We start from the raw sequence: 21,198 nt of genomic DNA on the forward strand, positions 1-21,198 counted from the left end.
TCAGCAGGTATTCAGTTTAAAGTCAGCAAAAGATTGCTAATCCAGCAGTAGAATCCTATCAATGTTACAGATCTACTATCAAGGCAAGGCAACGATGCACACGTTGATGGCAGTTTCTGCATAATTGATAGTCATCTGCTCATAATTGATAGTCATCTGCTCATCCCTTTTCAGAATTAAAACCTTTTGTAAGTCCTAAAGAGAATTTAAAACGACATGCTTCATGCTTTGACTGCAGTGTCTGCCATCTGTAATGTACTATAGCTATATAGTGCATTAGCATTAGCAAAACCTCACATAGACAAGATACTAATTGGAACAAGTCCGCATAAAGTGGCAATATGGAGGATCTATGACACCTATCAATCGATCCAATCCCCCGTAGTCCAACATTACCATTGCTTTCTTAACTTCACTCCCCACCGTTGGAATCCGCACGAGAAGACAAAAGCTAGTATTTGCATCATTGCTCCAATCAGGCAGGTAAATTGCACATTTAGAGTAATTAGTACCCGCTGTGGCATGGCGGCTTGATGGATTGCAGGTCGGATTATATTGACTTTCTCCCTGGGTGATGTATTGGCTAATTTAGAGGCTCTTAAAATGCCTCAGCCAGTGTCCTCCTGGTCAGCCTGGCAACTGATTCCCCTCAGCCTCCCCAAACATTGCATTTACTGCACCCCCAACCCTCACAGACACAAACACCCCCCCCACCCCCAAACCCTTCAACTGCCACTGACATTGAATCTTGTTAATAGCCTCATTATTTGACTGCAGATTTCTTTGAGTCCCTGGGGGAGTTTGGGGGGAGGGGTTGCGTGAAGGGAAAATAAAAACGAGAAAGCTGTGTTTTCGTGGTGCTGCTAGAGGACTGTCAGGTGATCGCTCTCTGTCTACGACAGTCGGTGTGGCCAGATGGAACAGATGGGTTAATAAATGTTAATATGTGTTCGCGCAGGCCTGTTATTCATTCCTATGAATAGCCAATATCTGTTTAATGGGTTGTTTCCCGTTTCCCTCCTTTCACCCTTTTTACTGCAGAAAGATGAGTTCCCCATAGTGACATTTTTTCCACAGCCAAATGGCTTTCTTGTTGTTTGTATAATGTAGGAAATCACAAAGCTATCCCTAGGTTGCATTATCCACCACTTATGGCATTAGCTTGAGGCAAAGCTTTAACCCACAATGCAACTGTTTTCCCCCTCATGCAGAGCCAATGCGAACGCCGAAGCGCCTGAAGATAGCGGAGATCCAGGCCAGGTTCATTGCGGTGGACTGGGAGTCGCTGGGCTACAACATCACCCGTTGCCACACCTTCAACGTTACCATCTGCTACCACTACTACAACGCCAACAACCAGACCAAGGCTGACTGCCTGGACATGGACCCCAAGGCACCGCGGCACGTGGTGGGCAACCTGCCCCCTAACACCAACGTCAGCCTGAAGATGATCCTCACCAACCCAGAGGGACGCAAGGAGAGCGACGAGACCATTATTCAGACTGAGGAGGATGGTATGGACTAGACACACACACATGCACTTACACAAACAATCATAAATTCACAAACATGTATACAGACAGCAGATATTCTATAGCTGTTGGAAGACTCAGACCACACAAAAAAAAAAGAATACATAGACAAGATTCAGTGTTCATAGCACACAGGCATATTGAATTTATGTTAAAGATTATAACAAGACACACAAGACACACCTCCCAGGTGAGATGCGGTAAATAAACCCTTTCTAAGCAGGTCACGTCGCCTCTTGGCTGGCTCCCTCTTTATTGGTCACTAGCTGGAGAGCGGTGCGCGTGGCTGCTGTGATAACGGGGCAACCGTGGCGGAACTCTTAACATGCCATTAAACGCTGGAGGACCGCACTCTCTCTCTCTCTCTCTCTCTCTCTCTCTCTCTCTCTCTCTCTCTCTCTCTCTCTCTCTCTCTCTCTTTCTCTCTCTCTCTCTCATAATCTCTCTCTCTCTCTCTCTCATGCTCTCTCTCTCTCCCTCTTGCACTCTCTCTCTACCTCATGCAGATGATGGGCCTGCCTACATGCCTTATGCCTTCCTTTGAAGCAGCCTAGCCCTGTTTAGATTTCTATGTGTGTACCCCAGCCCTACCTGTAAGGTACCCACCAACAAATGGCTGAGGCAGGTGTGAGGCTTTGGCCAGAATTCATAAGACACACACACACACACACACACACACACACACACACACACACACACACTAACAGTTTTCTCAACCCTGAGCTATTCCTGTAAGTGAGTTTAGTTTAGTTGTGTCAGGCATAATCGAGGCTGTTTCCTCGATTAAGAAACAACACCACACAGCTCACAGTCAAAGCACAACTAACATCAGCTCGAGCAAAATTAGTGTTTCCTCTGATTAATTGTTACCTGTTGAATGAATTTATTTATTTAAGTAATTTTGTTGTGTGTGTGTGTGTGTGTGTGTGTGTGTGTGTGTGTGTGTGTGTGTGTGTGTGTGTGTGTGTGTGTGTGTGTGTGTGTGTGTGTGTGTGTGTGTGTGTGTGTGTGTGTGTGTGTGTGTGTGTGTGTGTGTGTGTGTGTGTGTGTGTGTGTGTGTGTGTGTGGTGTTCCCTCGCTTCACTTGGAAGAGAGAGATGTCTCAGTGGCACATATTTGATGAATAGGGCCTTGTCTGAAGGGTGTGAAGCCGGCACAGCCTCTGTAAACAGAGTGCCCTCAGTGAGCACTGAGATGGCGCACTACTCACACACATACAAATGTGTGTGTGTACACACATACAAATGTGTGTGTGTACACACACACAGGCTTTTTCTTTCTTGTTCTTTTTCAGAGACACATACTTATGTTTCTTTCACCTGTATACATACACGTGCAAACAACCATGCACGCAAAATGTCTTCCTCTGTTTCAATCAAACATACTCAGCAGACAGGTAGGCTGTGCCGGACTGACTCAAGCCCACGTGTTTGCATACTCTCCCTTTCTCTCACACACACACACACACACACACACACACACACACACACACACACACACACACACACGCATAGACACACAGACGCCTCTCTCTTCCTCAGTTTCAATCTGACACACACAGTGAAAGGGGAGACTAAACCCAACTGACTATCTCTCTTTCTCTCATATACACACACACACACACACACGCAAAACCACACATGCACTCCGTATTTTGAGAGACAGCCGACTATTTCGGAGCAAGCCCCCTTGGGCTCCCATCCACTGACTCGAGTGACATGCCCACCATCACATGACCCCGGTCATGCAAAGCATGCCCTGTCTTCTGTGAACGAGAGACTGGACTGGACATCTCTTGGCGCATTTATAGGAGGTCTTAAAATCCCCATGCCCCTTCCCCCAAAAATACTCAAACCTTCCCTTCCATTTAAAACAAAAAAAATATTTTCTTTTTTCCTTTCTTTGACGTCAAAGTGAGTGCTTCAAAGAGCTTGTAGCGCTCCGCTGGCTCAGAAGACAACGCAGAGTCAGTTCTCGCCAAGCTGCGTAATTGTCAGTATCAGTGTCAGCATTTGATTGAATAACAAGACTGACGATATGCATTAGCATATTTACAAAAATAAAAATCACATCAGTCACATGAAAGGTTTTTTTTTTCCCCCAAGAGATAAACAGCTAGCAGACTTTTTTCATTTGTTTGTTTGTTTATTTATTTTCTGAATTGCATTTCAGGGTGATAAAACAAATCCCAAATCAGGGAGACAATGTAGACAGACCGATCAGCTCAAACACCAAAGAAATAAGAATAGAGAAATAATGTGAATAATACTGTTCACTTCAATAACACACACAAAGATCGGAGCCTCCTGCAATCTTAATGATGCCTTCTTTGCTGCCCAGTTTTGGGCATAGTAATGCATTTACTGTAAATAAAAGCAATCGGCAAGCGTGTAATAGCCATGGGTGACTCGCAAGTGGTTTTCATGAGAGATGGCGTATTAATCATGCTACCCTTGCGATTGCGTGACAACTTCTCTCTCTCTCTCCCCCTCTCCCTCTTTCTCTCTATCTCTCTCTCTCTTTTCCCTCCTCACCTAATGCAGTGCCTGGCCCGGTGCCCAGTCTATCCATGAAAGCCACACCGTTCGAAGATCGCATCTTCCTGTACTGGAAGGAGCCGCTGGAACCCAACGGGATCATCACTCAGTATGAGGTAATGAAGCTGGAAGGAAAGCGGTCAGAGAGAGGTGGGGTGGATAGGGCTAGACAGAGGGGGGTGAAAGATGTCGTTTAGGGAGGCCTGCCACAAGAACTTTGGACGCGGAGAGGAGGGAGGACGGACTCTCTGGACTGTTGTTGCTCTCCACATGTGGTTTGTGTGCCTGAAGCGTGTTTCAGACAAGTTTTCTGAGGTAAACAGACATGATGTCCAAAGATCAGCAGCAAAGAGAGCAGAAGATGATGCACTGGGCTCAGGCAGTGAAGTGCTTATGATGGCAGAGCACAGGAATTGCGGGTTAAACACAGTATTCAGGTTCTTGATATATGTTCAAGGTTAAACACCGAGCCAGCTTATTGATTGAGAAATGCAGTCTTTTATTTGACTTAAGAGCATTAAGAGAGGGCGCAATGGTCATAAAATATCCAGAACTTTCACCATGGAGAAACTGTTCTTTCCATACTGTCCATCTGCGAATATGGGCACTTTGCCCAAGCCCATAGAAAGGAGGGATGTAAGCTGACACTCCCTACTCTCTATTTGGTGGAGGAGAAAGGCCCTCTGAAGGCCTCTCTTTCTCACAGCTTCAATATATTCAATTTCATGGATGTTAATTGCACTAAAACCCACTAATAAAACAAAGCATTAATTTGGATTTACATCCAAATTAGTGTGTTATTTCATCCAGTAATACCCCTAGACAGATGTCACTTTACACTACATTAACGCAATTAATCCTTTCAGTTCTAGCATTGGAGTCATGTTATTGTTGATACTTGCTCAGAATATTCATGTTCATACTGGAAGTGGTGATTTCCAATAGCTGACTCAGTGCTAATTGGGAACAGACGACGTGTTTTAACTCATCCAGTTTTCCGGTTGTCTCCTGCTGAACAGATCAGCTGCAGCAGTGTGCGGTCATTTGACACGTCAGTGTTGCTGCGCCCACCACTCATCGTCTCCCTACCCTGGAACACCACCCACAACGTCTTCTCGCAGCTCCACCCGGGGACCACCTATCAGTTCATCATCCGCGGCAGCACTGTCAAGGGCTTCGGTCCCCCCACCACCCTTAATGTCACCACCAACATCTCAGGTACTGGTTCGCTTGTTCAGGTCCAAGCCAACCACATGCACTTATACTTATATATCCACAGATACATACAACCACACCACACCACACCACACCACACCACACCACACCACACCACACCACACCACACCACACCACACCACACCACACCACACCACACCACACCACACCACACCACACCACACCAAACACACACACACACACACACACACACACACACACACAATGTCTGACATGACTGTCAGGACCCATCAAGGATGCAGCCGCATTGAAGATTAAGAGGTAGAAATAGACAGCAAACCCAATGGAAGCATTTGACTAACTAACTCTGCCTTTTTTTTTAACTAACTGTTGTCTTGTCTTGTAAAGATAAAGATGTTCCTACCAATATGCTGTAAGCAGAAAAAGAACAGACTCAATCTTGTCGCTTTCCTTAAGCAGCATGTGAGACTCTAGTTGTATCCATTGGTCCCGACAACTCTTAACCAGTGTTAGGGAGTAACGGAATACATGTACCGGCGTTACGCATTTAGAATACAAATTAGTTACATTGTTGAAATCAATGGATTACATGACGGTACAAGTTTATTCACTCTCTAAATAAATTAAGGCAACTTGATTCATTTCCTAGAAGCCCCAACATGAAAATGAATGAAAATTAGCTATTTGTGTGATCAGTAGCTGCTAATGGAGCCGGCACAACAGAGCCAGGGCGGGAATGCTTTTCTATCCTGGAAATTATAACAGCATTTCACGTTAAAGAAAGAGAAGGGAGAACGTAATATAACTGCAGTGCAATAGACTCCACCTCCAACCTGAAGAAGCATCTTAAAGTAAGTTTTTTTTTTTTAATAAGCCTGTAGTTTAACTGGTCACCTTGCTATTTTATAGTTGTATCAACGAGATGTGCGATTTTACATTCTCTTATGTGCTGATTAAAAAGCTCCGGAGCCGTGGAAAGACTCTGATTAGTCCTGTTGACATGCTATCTTACGTTAGCTAAAATTAGTTTGTTTGCTTAAATGCTCTTCTAGTCGTCTGGCACTGCCGCCTGTGCAAGCACGGCAATCCAGACTATTCTCATTTGTAGTTCCACGTTGGTGGAACGAACTGCCTACCTAGCAATACCAGAGCAGGGGCGTTCCTCTCTACCTTCAAGAATATCTTGAAGACCCAACTCTTCAGAGAGCACCTCCCACCGCTGGACTGGGCATAGGGCATGGCGGGCATTTGCCCGGTGGCCTGAAGCCTTTCATTATTTTTTTTATTCATGCCAAACTCGCGTCTAACGTAGCAGGCCACGTTAACTTCAATGCAGGCCACATTAACGTCAATTCAAGTTAAACAGGCGGATCTGCCCGCGGGCCCTGGCCTTCAAGTACTCAAGCTAAAGTTTTCAGCGCTAACCTCTTTAGTTAAAGCGTCACTTGTCTCGACAACTATTTATACTCCTATAATACCGTACGTATCTTCGTCATGGTGGGTATTTTTGCACAAAAAATAGTAGCAATTTAAAACAACAGCACATGATTAACCTACATACACTGAAGAAACAATAAAGAAAAACGATTCAATGAAACGAATACGTTATTTTCTTTGGTATTTTGTCATTCAGAATTTCAGATTTGCAATGGGGATTTCTGGGTAACATGTTTAACACTGTTAATGGACCAGATAATTTAAATATTCGTCTCGCGAGAAAGGTAACAGAGTGACATTAAGGCTGCTAACTGTCAATAGCAAAGGAGCAAGACTGCTATACCCTATTGTGAAGGCTACACGAGTCTGTTGAAAATGTCTTATAAACACAAAAGTGGCAGTAAGAAAAGGCAAGAGAGAAAAGAGCTGCAGGAGAAGGTGGCAAAGCTACCTAAATTAGATAATTTTTATTTTTCAACAAACGTTCGCCAGTCCGTGGAGTCTGCTAGTGCTACGACCCTCCTGCTAGCACACAAGGCTCGTCGAATGCCATTCAAATAGGTGAGTAGTACAAGGGTATTTGATGGGCTGCCATGCCCCCTTCAACAAGTCGCAGTGGAGCACCCGTTTCATTATGTGTTTTTCAGATGTGGGTAAAGCAGGTGTGTCGCTTGTCATCCGTGTTTTAAGAACGCTTTAGCACACTTTGACCCTGTGTTTACGTTACCGCGAGTCGGAGCGCGTCGCTATCCATGTTTATAATACATTTGTCACTGTCCTGTCTACTTTCAAAGAGCAAGAGGACTTTGAGTGTGAGAGGTGTCGGGCCATCCGTGACCGCACCATGGCCAGGAGGATAGAAAACAGAACGTGTGTGTCTGTGTTTAATAATTTAGTTAGTTTCATCGTGTCTGCGTTGCTTGTATACACAATTTAAATATCCTATTGAAACTTCTTCTTGTAAATATTGTTAATATATGTTTGCTGTTCCTCTTAATAAATTAGTTAATTACGTTATGTGGGACGTCTGTCATTTTTAAGATCAGGGTTATCGCAAACAGTGCTATCTAGGCTACTTTCTGACCATTTCTAACGAGTTAAACAAGATTTCGTTCTTTGTGTACACACCTGTCACAATCATATCGTTTACAAACACCTTTGTTTAGCGTAATAGGGAACGCCAAAGTAACTATAGGGCCTTCAAAATACCGTGCACCGGGGCCCGTCGTAACCACGTTACGCCACTGTACAGATGTTATCATTGACAGGGTAGCCGAGAAGAGCGATCTGATGAAAAGGCTGCTTTTGTGATGAGGTAAAATAATACGCTGACTTGAAACAATCATAGTGGATCAGATTAAGTTAATTAATATTTTTTAATATAATTCCTTTACTTAAATTTAAGTAACAATTTTGAAAGAAATGACATGTCTAAAAAGTAATGTGACCTACGGTCAATAGATCATACTTTTGATAAGCCTACGATAACAGTATTTTGGGAGAACTTTTCATAATGCTTCTCATAGTGTTAAAATGTTTGTGTCTCCTAGTGCACATTGATCGTTTAAGGCAGTGATTCCCAACAAGGGGTTAGTGGTACATACCACCTGAGGTGCGCAAGCAAACTGCAGGGGGTATGTGGATAAATTAACGAATGTGTGCAGCATAGTCACTGCATGAGTGAAGGGGTACTCATGGTGTGACAAAAAGGCTTAAGGGGTACGCATGTCAAAAGCAGTTGTGGAAAAAACCCACGCTGTCACACAGCGCGCTTACATTTTTCCCCGTCAATACTTGGTGGTGGCCTGCTCTGGGTTAAAAATGCCCGGCCTGAAAAATTTCCCCAGTCCAGCCCTGTCACCTCCCTTCGTAATTGGCACTTTGGCTTAACTCACACTTAAGCAGTGACAGTCCCGCACTTCTTTTTCTTTCAATGTCGTTTTCTATTTCTAAAAAAATGTAGTATTGCTCCTAGCTTGACTGTTCTTCCTCTTGTACGTCGCTTTGGACAAAAGCGTCTACTAAATGTAAATGTAAATGTAAACTCTGGTTAGATTTTTGTAGTATGCAGTTTTGGGACCTGTTTAGTAAGCAGGATTTGATGGCCGCAGTCCTACACTTATAAAATGCAATTCAATGTGGAAGTAATCCAAGTATTCAGAATACGTTACTCAGATTAGTTAATGTAACGAATACGTTAGATTACATTTTTGGGCATTTATTCTGTAATAACGAAATACATTTTGAAAGTATCCTTCCCAACACTGCTCTTAACGCTTAATATAAGGTCAGTCTGTTGCATAGGAAAAAACAATGTTTATCCAATCCTTAGGTTATTCATGTGTTTACTAAAGTTGACTGTGCGGTTGTTGTGAGAACACTTGAATCCCTGTTCGGTAAAGCTAGCCATGGTTAGCCACATTTTAGAGATATAATGGGTCTAAAGTCTATACAGAGACGACATACACAGAATTGAATGTGGGGTCTCTCAAGCAGTTATTTAAATACCACAGGCATTATTTGTTGATTTTCCAAAACCCCATTCTTTTTAAAAACAGAACTTAAAGAAATGCTAATCAACCGCATACAAAATTAGAGAGGTCACTCCCAAACTCTATTGTGCCCTGCCTTTAATGGCCCCTTTGTGCAGATCTCACCGTCACACACACACACACATCTACAAAACATCACTCTGTCCTTTCACCATCTGCTTTTCAGAGCAGACATCAATAGCAGTTGATAACTGTTTGTGGTGCAGTCATGTCCAAACACACACACACACACACACACACACACACACACACACACACTCCAATCTTGGTAGCACTCATCGAGACCAGGACTGCAGTGGATGTATTTGGGATCTGTTGATAAACATCAGCCGAGGACCTCATTAGGTGATAATGCAGACCATGGCACAGGCAGCATTCAAGGGAATCAAATTAGGCAGGTGAATGGAGATAAAAGCTTCTTGACATATTCCTCAGTGGCTAATGGACGACAGTGGCTTCTCCCATAGAGGAGTGGGGACCTGAGTGCTTTCTATTTAGGAGTGAATGATGTAGGTCTAAGAGATGTAAGTATTGTAATTGAAGTGAAATCAAAGTTCATGGCCATTTTTTCCTGAAAAATATGCACTAGGTCACACTTTAGTGAGAGAAAATTGTGCAGAAGTACTTTAAAAACCTTGTCGCAAACAGGAAGAAGCATTCAGTAACTGCAGATGTATAATGAGGTGAGGTCAAATCCCACAAATGGAGCCGTCTTTCAAGGATGTTGTGAACAAGGCTGTGTTGAAATGAAATGTTCTTTAATAGCGGCTCCTCTGCCTATCCGAGTTTGAGGTATATTCAGCTCTTCATACTCATTTCACACAAATGCTTTTGGAGAGGCCGTGGGCATGCCATAGTTTATGATGAAATCCAACGCATCACCAATGCAGATGAATACACTCAATCGTTACTGTAGGATCGGGATATGAAGTTTCTCTCAAAAGTGTTGCAATTGATGAGTCCTTTCTCTCTCTCTCCCCCCCCCCCTTCTCTCTTTCTGTTTCAACCTCTGTAGCTCCCACTCTACAGGAGTATGACAGCTCCGAGGCCTTCCTGAATGAGACGGCCACAACCATCACTGTCCTCCTCAAACCTGCCCAGGCAAAGGGAGCTCCGATAAGGTTTGTGATCCCACAGACCCCCTAATTGTTTTTAATCTTTCGTTCCTTTTAAAACATGAGCAACCCCATCCCAAGTTTACACAATTTCGTGCCGTTTCGTCTTGATTGAAACCATTACCGGGATAGTTTTCATAGACATGATCCTGCTTCACCGCCCCCGCGGAGAATTAACCCAGCGCACCGCAGGGGATGTTGTTGTCTCCCAAGCAAAGCGTGCTGACTCCAAGTGTGTTCCCACAGCATGCTCTTTGAGGTTCCAGATAAATTAGGACACTAATCGAGGTCTCGTAGACATGTACTGCTAGTGCCCCCCCTTCCCCCCCCCCCCCCCCCATGCCACCCGCCTCATTCTGGAGCCTTTCACAAGAAAACCTGTCTGCCTGGCTGCCTGCTGATCTCTCTCCCTCTCAGGGTTGTCCCAGAGTCTCCTCACAAATAGACCCATAGAGAATCAGAGAGGTTCTCTACAGGGACCTGTAGACCATCACCAGCTGCAATGTCTGTTTGAATCGTCCACTGCCCTGAACCCCCATTCATTTCCTCTTGCTCTATCAGTGCAGGGCTGGGATATAGAGTCAGGAGGTACTTTTCAAAAAGGTGGATTTGGAGATAACTCTCGGCTCTCCGGCTCGGTGAATCAACCATTATGTTGCCCAACTTGCACTATGCACAGGCCGGAAATGGGAAAGGCTGGAAGGTTTGGTGGCAGGGGTGAGGGACAAACAGTGCTGCATACAAACCAACCCATAACTCTTTACTTTTTTTGAGTCCACATTGAGTCCATCAAAGACTTTCCCTTATGTTTTTTTTAGCATTGCTGTTGTTGTTATTGTTTGTTTGTGTCAACTCAAGGGCTTATTTATTAGTGTTGTTTTAGAGTGTTTGCTGACATTGCATCGTCTAATCATTTAATCAGATATCTTTTCATAAGGCCAGCGCTATGGATGTCAGCGTGAGTGAGAATTTGTTCTAGCCAGGATTAGCAAGTGTGTGTGTCTGCAGATTAAAAGATTTGCCCGCATCAACAATGTTAAGACGGGTACAATTTTTAATACTGAAACAATGATGCCTAATCGGACAGATTGAAGTGCTATACTGTATCTGCATACAGCCTTCATGGTGGAAGCAGGCCTTCTAGTTCAAATGGTTTCTGGCACCGAGCTCCGTTTTCCTGGCAAGACTACTGATGCCGTCTGATAGATAATCACAGGACAGTTTGGGGCCAGGCAATTTTGGGCGAGTTAGTTAAGATGCCGGTAGAGCAAGTGAAATAAAAAAATAAGTACCTCTGGCCTTCTGCTCAGGTAATTTGTAACTGTTTGTTATTGACAACCACTACATGATGGAGAGGGAGAGGGAGAAATAAAGGAAGAGCGGCAAGTAAAGTAAAATAAACCGTCCAGACTCCTCCACTATTTCGGTGGACAAGGGGCGAATTCCCTCGTCCATCTGCGCTTGCGTTTGATTTGTGAAAATGGAAGCTATGGGAAAGTCAAGGAGGTGGGGCTAGGGCAGTTTAATGCTAAAGGATGGCTAAGTGTGAGAGAGGCAGTTGAACAGGAGAGAGGGAGTTAGGAGAGTGATGGGGGTCTGTATTCTGGTGGAGCCCCTCAGCTGTGGATGAATCGATAATCACCGAGCCCTCACTTCTCACAGCTCCCTGGGCGTGTGACTAGATTTCTTCCACCACGTTGGCCTCCTTTGCGGTCCCCCTTCGCATCACACAGTTGTCACATCCGTGTTGATGATGTTGTTGTTTGTTTGATAGCTTAGTGCCCTCTCACCACTTTAGCATGCAAAAGCCTGAGGGGAGGTACATTTGGAGATGAGGAACAAGAAGGAAGGGAAAAAAGGGACAACCTGAAGTGGATGAAAGAAACCTTCCCCTATTTTGTGATTCTTAAATATAAATGTACGTGTCTGGTTTTGCTCCAGTTGGACGCTCGTCGGCTCTCACCTAAGATCCTCTCACCGCTTCGTCAGAAATAATGGCTGCTTATTAAGGGGCATGTCAATCTGAAGCAAGGCTGCAGATTAGACATCATAGCGAATAAATTGGCTTATTTTTATGTGTGTGTGAGTCGGTGAAAACCTGGGCCGCCTTAAATGCCAAGTGTTGCCAAGCAATAGGGGTCCGCTCCAAGAATGAAAGCTCATTTGGCATGGCTCGATCATGCTCCATCAGGTGAAAGATTGCTTTTTATGGTCGCGCCGCTTCTGTGTTTATGGGTTGGAAGGTGTGTGTGTGTGTGTGTGTGTGTGTGTGTGTGTGTGTGTGTGTGTGTGTGTACACAAATGGTTGGTGAATGAAGCTTGGCAACACTGTCTTGGGCGATGCAATTTATTAGAAGAGGCTTTGATGCCATCCTCTCTGACTTTTATTTTGCCCTCTCCACAGTGCTTATCAGATCGTAGTGGAGGAGCTGAACCCTCACCGCTCACGGCGGGAGGCTACCTCCACCGACTGCTACCAGATACCCGTCTCCTACCAGAGCGCCTCCAGCGGCGGCCTGCCGTACTACTTTGCCGCGGAACTGCCGCCCAGCAAGCTGGTGGAACAGATGAGCTTCACGGTGGGGGACAACAAGACCTACCGTGGCTTCTGGAACCCTCCTCTGGCACCCAGGAAGAACTACAACATCTACTTCCAGGCGGTCAGCAGCGTAGAGAAGGTAAACGGCTTAAACTTCATCCGACTTTAACCCAGGCCAGGGCTGCTGTTCTTCCCATCAAGCTCTGGATTTAGCTTTGTGTGGCGCAAATGCACGTTTTTAAAAAAAAAAATTGGAATAGAGGCTAGGGCTGTAGACATGCAAAGCCTTTGCACACTATGTTTTATGAGCCTGCTGATGAATTTTGTTGATTTGTTTATTTATTTTCTTTTGCTAGCATGCTAATCTGTTGTCTTCTGTTCCCCTGCAGGAAACCAAAATTCAGTGTTTGCGATTGGCAACCAAAGGTGAGAACAAGCTGTCTTTAATTATGTCATTATGTATTGTTTGTTTGTTGGCTTTGTTAGTTTGGGTGGTTAAACCAAAGGAAAAACACTGAGCAGATTTTTGTTGCGCTTGTTCACCTGGCATGAAGACTTTTTAGGACGCATGTACATAGACTTTTTCTTAAACTCATTTTCATATTGCCTCTTTTTCTATCTCTCTCTCTCTCTCTCTCTCTCTCTCTTCTCCTCTTTCTTTCTCTTGCTCTCTTTTTATGTCTCCCTCCCTCTTGCTCTGTCCCCTGATGGAGCCCTCTTTAATGCCCATGCCTCTTAATTTCCTGTCACTCTGCCAAAAGAGCACTGGTGTAGGCGGATTCAGGGCTTCAGCGGAATTAGCGAAAGCTTATTTGTGATATTTGCGCTTGTAAAGCACCTTGTTCTGCTGAACAGCTTGGGTCTATGGAGATGAGGGGCAGGCCAAGCCAAGCCAGTTGCGAGGATTTTATAACAGGATCTTACTCTTTTGATGGGTAAGCCACGCTGGTAGGTTTTTAACTGATTAAGGAGTGGCCTGCCCAGTCCCACAGTGCTGGGTTACCCATGGCACAAATGAGGGAGGGAGGGAGGGAGGGAGAAAAAAAAGAGAGCGAGATAGAGAGAGAGAGGGAGGAGCATGCAGGGCTGGGATTGTTGAGATGACTTTCACTGAGTGGTAATAGTCTTATGCAAACTGGCAGCAAGTTATTTTACGTGAAAATGTTTCACTTTACACTTTCCTGCCATTTTAGTATGATTGTTTTATTATTTTGACTTTTTTCAGTATACTCAATGTGCTTGGTTTTATATTTTCATGTACTTTGAGTATTTATTAATGCATTTATTACATAAAGCAGACCAGCTAGTAAAACACTTGTGCTGGTAGAGACAAGGAAATCATTCCGTTATGTTTTCATTTCCTTATAATCACTAATGCAGTAGGTCTTACTCTGCAATCAAAACATGTTTTGCCAAGTTATTATCCTCAGCAACAGACTTAATCTGCACCCAGTGAAGTATGATATTATGCCATACTATTCCTTTAATGGTGGTCGTATGTGTGGGCCTGCAGACATGACAATAGCCTTATGGAAGGATTAATCAGTAGACGGCTATCTCTCCGTTTCCTGCTTGGCCTCTTAATGGTCAGCTGTTATCACATTCTGCACTCGTTTCAGTATCTGTGATGTTTTTGTTGTGCTTAATTGCTCATCTAACCCCTCCTTATCCCATTGATGGTGTCACTCCTAATGCTGTTTTTGGGTTGATGTAAAATAATGGCAGAATCCTTTTAATGCTCTATTATCTGTACAGATGCATTTTTTATTATTATTTAATACAGTGCGGTAAGCTTAGAAAGTGGCATGGCCATGCGGCAGGATTATCAGAAGATGAAAGTGGTATGCAACCGCAGTAATCCCTAGACAGCTGGGTGCGCATTAACGTTGAAGACCCCTCTTTTCCCTTATGAGTTTTGCTGTTTGGGTCTCAAAGATTTTCACTTAGATGCTTTGTTCCGTCATCTGCTGTCAGTGGCTCTTTTAAGGGCCCTGCCTCGGCCAAACACTCAGCACAAACAGCATAATGAAGGCCACAGACATCATCATCACATCATCGTTATCACGACATACATGCTCAGAGTTAATCTACCCAGAGTACTAATGCTGTTATATGTGTACAGTATAGGCAGAAATTAGAATGGGCTATTAATCGAATTTATTTTCAATTACGATTTTGGCTTCCAAGATAATCAAGATAAACTGTTAATTTGCTGCATTCTGTTTTGCAACAATGTTTTGCATTCTGTTTTGTCATTTTGTCTGGTGTAATAAATCCAGCGCACCCTTTCCTTTATGTTGGTGTGCTTTCATCCCTCCCTAAAAGCCCCAAATTCACTTTCAGCCAGGCTGTGGCATGTTTAGTTCAGATCGAGGAAAGAAGACGGAAGGAGAGCTTTTGGTCAATTTCAGCCACCGCTGAAATTTCACATGGTTTATTATTCATGACAAAACATATTTGTTTGCAAGCTAAAGCTATTATAGTTTAATGCTACAGGGCTAATCTATAGGGCAAAGAAGTTAAAAGTTAAGTCAGAAGTTATGTCGATGAGAACTGCATGAGACCAGTGGTGTAGTGGGAATTGTTAAACATGGAGAGATTACACAGGGAAGAGTCCACTCCCTTGCGTTATCCACTACACCCCTATTCAAGACACAATTAAACTTTCAAAAAGTAAATCCCAGACTGATGATTTTAAATACACTAGACTAATTACACACTTGTCTGTACAAATGAATAGGCTTAGTATTTCTAATAAGTAAAGAAGACAAACTAATATATAAAATAAAAGCACTGAAGGTCCAGCGTAGCAGGCTGATGTTTGCGCACACAGCCACATCACTGCTGAAAGAAATCCTTTGGAAAACATTGAATAAATTATCGTGATTTAATTTTTTTGCCATAATCAACCACCCCTAGGCAGAAATATATGCAGACAATTTTTTTCTTTTAAATTTGGGTATTGTCAAAAAGGCACTCCAAGGAGTCAAACACCTGAACACGAAGAGAAGACCATAGCTAAAAAAAAAAGGCAGCTGGACTCTTACTCTGATTCATGGTTGGATGGTTTCCTCTTTTTAAAACAACACCTGTTTTTTAGGGGTCAGATTCTCTCTCTCTCTGCGTAGAATATGTGTAACTTTGTTTCTAATACTTGGCTCTGCACTAATATTTTATACAAGAGATCAGTATTATGTTTTTATACAAGAAAATCAATATTATGTTCAGAATAGCAAACCCACTCTTAACCTAGATGTGACACCTGTCCAGCCCAAAAAGAGCTTCATGTCTTATTACGACCTAGAATTAGTACAACATCCATGTTGTGTACATAAATTGCGTGTCTCATAAAAAAAGTAAGTGAACCTCCAGTGCACCTTAGATCTCCAGGCCTTCCATTATGAGTGATGTGATTGGGTCAGTCTCTGTCCCCCTCAGTCTTTCCTGCGCTGTACAGCTGCCACCACCTGAGTTAATCGGACATGAGAGCCATATTTATTTCTGCTGCTCTTTTGTTATCAATTTGTTGAGTGCAGCTGATTGGCGGCAGACGTCCTGAAACAGAAAAAAAAACTCAAGTCAGAGCAGTCTGGGGAGAATTTGATATGATCTGCGTCGCGTTCACTTAGGGCCAAGCCAAACAGATTTTCATTTTAAGCAGGGAATTTTTTCTTATCTCCAAAATGGATGTAATCCAATTTAATTTGAATTCCTTCCAGTCTCCTTTTTATGAATTTATCTCATGAGAACTGACAGAAACATAAGTATTTGCGCAAGTGAACGGTGGATTATGCCTTGAGTAATGCCTCTGTAAAAAAAAGAAAACGTTTGAAACAAGGCAGGGCCCTCCCAAATTGATTAATAACCTTTTAAACCAGGGTGTCAGAATCCATTGTGGAGACCCTAAGCCTGAGAGGTTGCAGGGGTTTTCAGTCAGCAGCGAGGTGCAGTTCTGACGAGCCCATTGTCCTGCTCGCTGTAGCCACTGCTGGTGCTCAGCTGTTGCTCTCGTATCAAACGTCAATCATTGTCTGCCGCCTTGCCTCTGCAATAAATTATGCTTGCGTTTGCTGGGAGAGATAACGGCGAGAGAGGAGAAGATGGATAGATTGGTGTCTGACTCCGGGCTTTTTTTCATCCATTATCTACTCACTTTCTGTCTCTCTCACTCTGTCCTTTTGCTCTGTTTCTCTTATGCTGCCCCCTTTTTTTTTAGTTCTCTTTCTCTTTTTTGTTCTCTCTCTCTTTTTGGCTCTCTTGTACTACCTCATTTCCCCTTCTCTCCCACTCCCACCCATTCTCTCTCTCTCTCTCTCTCTCTCTCTCTCTCTCTCTCATTATCTCAGTTTCTCCTTCCCACACACTGTCTTTACATTTCTCAGCTTGGCTCTACCTGGCCTCAGTGGATTGACTCACTGAAGAAAAAAAAAAAACACCCCACGTTCAGCTTGGCCTGCATGTGGGAAGCAAATCACTTTATGATTGAGTGCCTTAAAAGATAGCTGGACTTGGCTACATCAAAGTCAAGGTGCAGGAGAAAATGGAGGGAAAAAGTCTGGTGGAGGTGGCACTGGTGAAATTGTGTGTGGTTAACAAGGAAGTGTGCTCAGCTTGCACACAGTGCGGGTGGGGGTTGTCCACACCTTACGTGATCTGTAGTGAATTTATTTTGTTACTCACTTTATAGCATTTCCAGGTAGATCTCAAATGGATATTACACAATGCAAGCCGGTGTAGCCTGCATAACTAGCAAGGTGGTTGGTTTCTGTTGGCTTGTCTTAAACCAGGATAGAAGGGACCTTATTTCTGTGGTATTTTGGCTCGCCCAAAAATTGATATTATATTGTGTTAATGTACTTTGTATTCAGTTTTTTTTTCTTTCGTAATGTATTTAGTTAAATTGATTGATGACTGCATTCTTTGCATCCAGCGCTCACATTTTGGCGTATTGTGGGAATTTTCATTACTTGAAATTGGTTCCACATGGCTAGTGTTAATCTGCTTCCAAGATAAATAATGATCAACACAGAGGCCCTGACCTGGTTTCTCTTTTGTCCGGCATGAATTTTTATCACATTTTGGCTTTACTTGCGGTTGGAGCGTTGCTCAATGGGGGAAAAAAGCCGTCCCCCTTCCCCCCCACTCCCCGCTTTCACCTTCACCATTCTAGTCACATGTGAGCTATTCGGGAGAATGAAGTAAATCACCTCCAGGAGAAGATTTGGGGTTGCTGGAGTGCATCAAAGACTGACCCTAATACGCACAATAATCTGGAGAGCCTTTCAGTGACAATAAGAGAAGATGGGAGGAGAAGAGAACAGAGGAGGAGGAGGGGAAGTACATTAGGAGGTCAGCGCAAATGCAGTCTGCTCTCGCCTTCGTGCCCCCAGGGTGTTGGGGGGGGGGGGGGGGGGCGGAGACGAAGAAAAGAGTTGGCTGGCTGCTCCGAAGTCACAGTCGGCATGTAGTCGTTACTGTTGTTTTTTCCTTCTTTCTCTCCTTCTCCACGCCACCCTATCTCTCTGCTCACCCCATGCTCTGCCTGAGAGTAAAAGTAGGCTATTTTATAGATGTAGGGGAAGAATGGAGGAGGTGATGGCAGAAGATGGAACAAGCAGAGGGCACTGGCACAGCAGTGGGGAGTCAGCCCAGTGTCTGATGGCCAATAGGAAGCCTTTGCTCTGGCCACAGGATAGCCACTCCGCGTGTGATTATCGATGCAGACCCTTTTGTTGGTCGCAGAGTGCAGGCACACAGCAAATCCCTCATTCAGCACATTGGTCCATGTACTGTAGATGGGCCCAGCAATGATTGCTTTGCTTTTTATGAACATGGGAAATCTTATCCAAGCAACAGTGCAAGCCACAATGTGACCTACAGGATGTGGACCAATTGCAGGGCCTGAAAAAGAAAATATGAAAGCATTATTATTATTATGAGCATTTTAATGGTGGTATGTGTATTGGATATTCTATATGATGTGTGTATGTTGAACCAGTTTTTTTATGTAATAGCTTTTTCCCTAATGGAAAATAAATGCATGCTTTAGAACTCTCATGGGACTTGATGGTGAAAATATAGCCTGTTCTGTATTCAGTGGCCACATTTGGACAGTCTTCTCTAAGCTGAATGCCATTAATGTTACTGAGGCTGCTGTAGCACTCTTGTGTAATATGTCTGCGATGGTTTAGCCCGTTCTTCACCCCTCGTCCATGTGTTCATCGTTATATTTTTTTGCTATAATGCATTTTCTTCCACATGGAAGCGTGTGTGCGAATTCAGTGACATGTGCGCAGTGGTTCGCGTTGTTAGGCGGAGAATTGTGAATAGTGTGCATTGAAGACATTCTAACGTTCTGTGCATAAGAGCACGGTAGACATGGCCATTCTTTTCTTTCATGGTCATGCCTTTCTTACCGTATCTCTATTCAAGTTTAACCACAGTGAGCTCTTTGTTACTATCATTTAAATGGAAGTGTCAGGCCACACAAGGTTGAAATGATATATTATAATCTATCCTTTATAAGTTCTTCTATGTGACGCTCCTGTAGGTCAACTGTCAGCACATCCTGCGGTTCAAATAAAACATGGCCAGTGGCGAAATGTCAAGGGTTCAATTCTGAAGTTTAACCACCACTAACAAAGTCTTATTTCTGAGCTTCATAGGGTGTTTGAATAAAAGTCACTTCTAAGTACCATGAACTGTTTTGAGTAAAAAATGTCTTTAAAGTTCAACTTTCTTTATAAATGTTTCTCCACAAGGAGCCACGGAGGAGCCAGAGGTGATCCCTGACCCGGCCAAACAGACGGATCGGGTGGTTAAGATCGCGGGCATTAGTGCCGGGGTTCTGGTCTTCATCCTGCTGGTGCTGGTGGCCATTCTGCTGGTTAAGAAGAGGTATGTGATGGCCCTGTTCTCTGGCACCACTGGCATGTGGTGACTGTTTAGAGTTTTGTGCCGTAGTTAAGGTGATTGTGGTGGTTTGTTGTTGTTGTTGTTGTTGTGGTTGTTGTTGTTGTTGTTGCTCTTCCACCACCCTACTGCAGGCCTAGAGGCATTCCACACAAACCCATGAGCATCCTCCTCACCTGCGCTCCATATCTCCATGGTGGATAGGGACTAGCAGCGGTGGGCAGGCTGAGGGTGTAGAGGAGGCCTGCTGGAAGAGCCTGTTTGAAGAGCTATCCTTGTCTTGACTGCGCTGATGCTTGCAGTAGACAGGTTGAAGTGTGGATGATGGCTGGATGGAAGAGCCAACACACACGCCCACCACGCGCACACTATAAACAATACTCTATCAATCATACTACAAACACCCCACTGGCACACACACACACACACACGAGCTCACGCACATACATACACACTCTCACACTCACTCACATACACACGCACACAGGTCAAGGGCAGAGAGATGGAAGAATTGAAGACAAGCATCACCCCCTGAATAAGCTCACAGCTCTCAGAAGAGTTCCTTTACCATCCTCCACCATCTCCTCCTACTTTCTCTTTCTCTGCTCCTCTCTTCAACTTAGTTCTTTCTCTCCATCAAGCCCTCTGGTCATATCTCTGTGTCCATGGAGACCTCAATATGGAGAGGAAGGAAAGGCGTCAGGTAACAGGCCGAAAGCTGTTATACCTGCTTGACATAGAATAAAGTGGTTTGTTTTGTAATCAGAAATGAGGTATTAAAGCACGACCTTTACCCTTCTTGCAACTTTACAAGTCTACACAGTGAATCTAAAAACTGAATGTTAATGTTAAAGACTCTAGCAGTCTATGTAGTTTGTGTAATTACGTTTTCATTTAAGTCATAAATTGACAAACTTAATATTTTCTTTCAGTTGTCTTCTGTTTAGTCTTAGGGGGTTCAAAAGAACAAACTTAAAATGCTATAGTCTGAGCCATTCCAATGGCTTCATCAAATTATTTATGCAGTTTGAAGTTGCCTTTTCTTACAATTGATTTGGTGCTCAATGGAATCTTCCCTCATTTCCCATTATATTCCTCTGTAACACAGCACATTGCCATTGCCTAAGCACATCCAATCAGAAGTCGTAATCATCCCATCACTGCAGCAAGTCGTTTTGATGTAGTTATTTGCCTGAGACGATGATGCGCCTCTGCTCCTCTCCCAGTGGAATGAGCTCCATTACAGTGGCTCGAAGTCAGGTCATAGATTTCGCAGGGAAAAGTGTGTGTGTGTGTTATGTCCGTTGGCCTCTGCACATGTGTGCATAATAAGTCCTGTATTCGTGTGAATGTGTCCACATCTCGCGTGTGTGTTTG

The 21,198-nt window shown here is 43.8% G+C and overlaps 1 protein-coding gene across 1 annotated transcript in view; it reads left to right on the plus strand.

The window, feature by feature from the left end:
* Window positions 1–21,198, plus strand: part of ptprk (protein tyrosine phosphatase receptor type K) — a gene marked incomplete at its 5' end in the record, with an annotated part of 126,088 nt that overhangs the window by 84,295 nt on the left and 20,595 nt on the right. Inside the window, 7 exons of the mRNA XM_080857446.1 lie at window positions 1,212–1,514; window positions 4,076–4,185; window positions 5,089–5,287; window positions 10,271–10,376; window positions 12,775–13,048; window positions 13,299–13,335; window positions 19,671–19,806. Of these exons, the coding sequence (XP_080713572.1) occupies window positions 1,212–1,514; window positions 4,076–4,185; window positions 5,089–5,287; window positions 10,271–10,376; window positions 12,775–13,048; window positions 13,299–13,335; window positions 19,671–19,806 (1,165 nt within the window). The remainder of the gene's footprint in view (window positions 1–1,211; window positions 1,515–4,075; window positions 4,186–5,088; window positions 5,288–10,270; window positions 10,377–12,774; window positions 13,049–13,298; window positions 13,336–19,670; window positions 19,807–21,198) is intronic.

Source organism: Sprattus sprattus (assembly GCF_963457725.1).
Source record: "Sprattus sprattus genome assembly, chromosome: 2".
NCBI lineage: Eukaryota > Metazoa > Chordata > Actinopteri > Clupeiformes > Clupeidae > Sprattus > Sprattus sprattus.